Source organism: Pygocentrus nattereri, chromosome 23 (assembly GCF_015220715.1).
Source record: "Pygocentrus nattereri isolate fPygNat1 chromosome 23, fPygNat1.pri, whole genome shotgun sequence".
In the NCBI taxonomy this organism is placed as follows: domain Eukaryota; kingdom Metazoa; phylum Chordata; class Actinopteri; order Characiformes; family Serrasalmidae; genus Pygocentrus; species Pygocentrus nattereri.
Window position 1 is genome coordinate 9,451,707 of NC_051233.1, and position 4,753 is coordinate 9,456,459.

Here is a 4,753-nt window from a genome sequence, read left to right on the forward strand (position 1 = left end):
AAGATATAATTATGACATATGATAGATATGAGATGCTAAGTCAAAATGATCAGAATCTCTCTCCATACAATGAGATCTCATCATTATAAAACAAGAAGTCATATTTATGAGATAAATCTCATTATTATGAGACAGCAAGTCATAATCATGAGATACAGAGTCATTATTGTAGGTTATTATCTTCTTGTTTTGAAAGTCGTAATTATGAAATGCTACCTCATAATTATGAGATACTAAGTCATAAGTATAGATTGCTAAGTCATAAATTAGAGATAGTAAGTCATATTTATGATATAGTAAGTCATATTTATGAGATAGTAAGTCATAGTCATAGAATACTGTCATGTATAAGAGATAATATCCTGTTTTGAAAATCAGAATTATCAGATGATATGTCATAATTATAAGATACTATAAGTCATAATTATGGGAATCTTTTTTTTCTCATTATTAAGACTTACTAAGCAGCTATTCATTTTTTTGTGTTTGTTGAGATCAGGCAGAAAGCAGAAAGAGGTCGACCAGCATTTTTCAGTTAATTTGATGGTCCTCCACTGCTAGTCAGAAATCAGCCAGGTTGGTGACAACGGCGGCGCTGTATATGAGGTCAGAGATGTCTCCTAGGGAAGTCTGGGGGTAGTGCATGAGAGGAGTGCACTGCCCCTGTCTGTGCATGGCTCCTTCCCAATAACCTTGACCAGAAGTGATCGCCTGCTCAGCTGACACACATTGATGCCTGCTTGGGTTGACACTGCACTGAGGTTTTCCAAGATACCCCGAAAGCCCACCAGACAGGGTTGTACCAGTGCTGACCTGCCCAAACTCACTCCACTGCTGCTGGCATGCAGGCCTTGTGGTCTGACCGGTAGAAACGGAGAGGGTTCCTGGCTGATTCACAGGTCCTGTCCCCCAAGGCAGAGCCCCCGGGAGGTCAGGAGAGATGGGTGGTGCGGGAGGTGTAGGATGAGGCAGATTCTGAGGCCAGGGGCCCAAGGCTTGTTTGACCCAGTCCAGTCTTGACCTCTGCTGCTGTGGCTGCTGGCTGCTCCTGTTAGATGCCTGGTACCTTTCGGGCCTGCTCAAGGGTGGAACAGCAGGTCCAGGCTGAGGGAAACTGACCACCAGGTTAGGGCTAGAACTGACCACTGAGCCTGGGCTTCCCTTCACAGGTCTGGTCAGTCTGCCACTTTTGATGCTGCGAGCACGTCTGTTCTGAAACCACACCTGCCAAAGAACCAAGACTAGTTAGCCACACAGCTTTGAATGCTTTCCTCTTGTCCCTTATTGTCCATCAGCCAAGACACATTACTGTTTTTTGTTTTGCACTGAAGCTATGAGGCAAATATCATAGGAAGAGGTTGGGTGACATAAGCGTCCATGTTCTTGTTAGGTGGCTATATACATCTGAGGTTTGCTTTTTTAGCCTTGGAGCCCCAGTACAAACTAAAAAAGTAGACCTGAGACTTCAAGCATGTCTTGGCCGAGCAACTACATTTTGTGGGTAGGTGTTTATTTTTGGTAAACCGTTCCTTTAAGGGCTGTTTGTCAATAATCACACATCATTTTCTTGGTAATTGGGCGACTAGACCTGTAGTAAGTCACCCTAACTGGAAAGAAAACCCTTCACTGACAGTACATTACAGTAACGTCCAAAAGTCTTCACTTATTTCATTTTCCAGTCAAAACAGCCAGCAAGTAAAAGGTATTCATATTTCAGCACCAGGACAAAAGCACAGAACATATAGTTATCAAAAAAACCTGCACAGAAGCCTCAACAATCAAATATAATATCAAATAGCCCAGTATTTATTGTGCCCACTCTTTGCTTTTTTACAGCTTCCAGTCTTTTATATTTTTCCGCAAAGTTCAGTCTTAGAAGTTGGTTTTTACATTTCCCACTTCTCGTGATCCAAAGAATCCCAAACACATTCACTGATGTTGAGGACTGAACTCTACAGAAGTCCAGAGAGGCCATGAGAAAATCAAGCTGCTTCAGATCTGAAAACATCCACAGCTGTTTCCGTCCATCCTTCCACTGGGAGAAGACCACTCAGTCCTATGAGTCTGCAAGAATGTGTTGCTGTAAAGAAGCTCTTACTGAGAGGAACTGAGCTCAGAACAGTGGACTGACCACCCCAGAGTTCATCCAGAGAGGCCATGAGGCAGTTTTCATTTTCTGGACTGTTATCTTGAAATCATGACTTAATTGTCTGGTGACTGAATTAAGATTATTAAGTTATCAAGTTATCTCAAGAAAACAACTAATGACAAATAATGAAGACTTGGTGGTCGGTCCACTGTTCTGAGCTTCTTTTTCTTCCTTTTCTCAATCAGAGCGTCTTTACAGCTACACATCCTTTCAGACCCATAGTGCTGAGTTGTCCTCTCCCAGTGGAAGGATGGACAGAAACACCTGTGCATGTTTTCAGATCTGAAGCAGCTTGATTTTCTCCTCTCTCTCAGAGATGAAAGCTTTAAGTGCTCTTTTATCTGGTGAGGACAGTTTTGGTGTCTACAAGTTATTCCAGGTGGTTGTTACACTGTTAGAAATGGAGATTCTGTGCAGGTAAATTTTTCATCCATCAAGGTCCAAACAATGTAAATGTGCCCTCAAAGGTACAACAGTGGTTTTAGGGTCTCACTCTGATCCTTAAATACGTTTTTCCAGGTGAAAAGTTTCTATTTGTACCTTTTCATAACCAAATGTTTTAAAACGGAACAATAAAATGAAAGTCCTGGAGACGAGACGGGGCGTGGAGTCAAAACAGCTTAGAAAATATAATTTCACTGGATTATGGTACAATTATGTTCCTGACTAAAGGCACTGAGATGTACGCTTGAGGGTCCCACCCCAGTAACAAGAGGGGGACCGCCCCAGGGACAGCTTAGCGCCTTGTTTTCTGAGAGTCCCGTTTCCTTCCCTTTTGGAAGCTCATGATGTTTCAAATATTTTCAGTTGATTTCAATTTCATCCTGATCCAAGTGGGTTCTCCACATCTAATGTCCTCAGAAAAATGAATGACTTCCATTTAATGGCCCTTAATATATTACATATATTTCATATAATGTGTCTAATATGTTTACCTAATTGTCTGAAATCTATTGTTTTATTAAAACAGGGACAGAATGTACATGTAAATAAACTGTATTACATCAACACAATTATTGCCGAAAGTTGTGTTGATACATTTATATCATGTATTTATCATTATCGTATATATATATAGGGTTTTAATATAATTTTATTTTAATTACCTGGATCTTGCTCTCGGGCAGCAGGGTGAGGGCAGCCAGGCGCTCGCGCAGCGTGATGTCCGGGTACGGGGTCAGAACGAAGGCGCGCTCCAGTTCGGACAGCTGCGCGCGGCTGAAGATGGTCCTCTTCCTCTTGCGCTGACCCTCCGGGTGGGCAGTCCTGTCCGTCTCAGGAGAGGAGAGAGCGCGCTCTGCCACGGGGTCTACATCACAACACACACACACACACAGAGGCGATACGGTCACAGTTTTGTCAGGTCAGGCCCAATAAATAATAATGCCTGTATTTTAACAGTGATTGTTCTGTGTTTTCTCCTCGCGCAGACGCGCCTACATCAAAGCGCTGCGTGAACTGTAAAAAATGAAATAAACGAAACTGAAAATTTTACAAAAAACGTTGAAAGAGCCGTTTTTCGTTATAATACGCGCTTACGGGTTCGCCCTCAGAGAGAAACAGTTCGGCTGGGAAAACTGCGCATTTGATTTCGTTCGAACACATTAAAGAAATCGAATTTAGCGCTGTCGTTTTTGAACAGTTAGAGTTCAGTAAAAGAGTAAAGATGGAACACCGAGTGAAGCTCGACTGAAATCAAGACGCGTCTCTGGAGCTTCTGCGTGTTCGCGGTTCCACTGCCTTCACTGAGTGTTCGCGGTTCCACTGCCTTCACTGCAGAACCCGTGGATTTTTTCAGCTTTCAGTGTAAACCCAGTTCAGTCGAGTGAAGTGGTTTAAAATAGTGCAGTGAGGTGAGGCAGTGAGGTGAGGCAGTGAGGTGTGCAGTGAGGTGAGGCAGTGAGGTGTGCAGTGAGGTGTGCAGTGAGGTGAGGCAGTGAGGTGAGGCAGTGAGGTGTGCAGTGAGGTGTGCAGTGAGGTGAGGCAGTGAGGTGAGGCAGTGAGGTGTGCAGTGTGAGGAGCAGCTCTGCTCTCCGCTCACCTGTGAAGTCGCTCCTGTGGAGGAGCAGCTCCGTTTCTCCATCCTCGCTGCTCCTCTGTCCGAAATCAAAACCCGGGTCCACAAACAGAGCCATCCCTCCAACTCGGACTCTCCTCAAGTGCAGCTCAACGTCCCGCACCCACCCGCTTTATACCCCCACCCCCACCCTTCACACCCGCCCGCAGAGGTGTCGGGCTATCTGCCCCTGGGGGCGATGGGTGAGCTTTTTTCCCCACCCGTATTGTGTGTAGAGCGGGGACTGGCAGGAGTTCACACTCACAGTCCACTGACCCACAGCCAGTCCTGCAGAGTCACAAACACACACAACGAAGCGGGCGTGTTTACTGATGTTTAGCAGGAAGGTGAACCACAGAGAAGGGCAGTTAGAACGTCCAGCAAACTGACCGCATCATATCAGTGATAAAGTACAAATGGAAACAAAGAAGAAAGCGAATGATTTAATTGACTGTCCGCTCAAATCTGTCAATATTCTGTAAATTATGCAACAAATCTTTAATGAAGTGAATTTATTTCTGCTTTTTTTCACATTTTACTCCATAGCT

General features: G+C 44.3%; 1 protein-coding gene across 1 annotated transcript; it reads right to left on the reverse strand.

Annotated features, from left to right (window-relative positions):
- Window positions 1-401: 401 nt before the first annotated feature.
- On the reverse strand, window positions 402-4,284 carry sebox (SEBOX homeobox). The gene is made up of 3 exons (XM_017702885.1): window positions 4,191-4,284; window positions 3,256-3,458; window positions 402-1,224 (listed from the first exon to the last, which is right to left on the reverse strand). The coding sequence occupies exons 1-3, from the start codon at window positions 4,282-4,284 to the stop codon at window positions 562-564; spliced, it is 960 nt and encodes a 319-aa protein (XP_017558374.1). The 3' UTR covers window positions 402-561.
- Window positions 4,285-4,753: the final 469 nt, after the last annotated feature.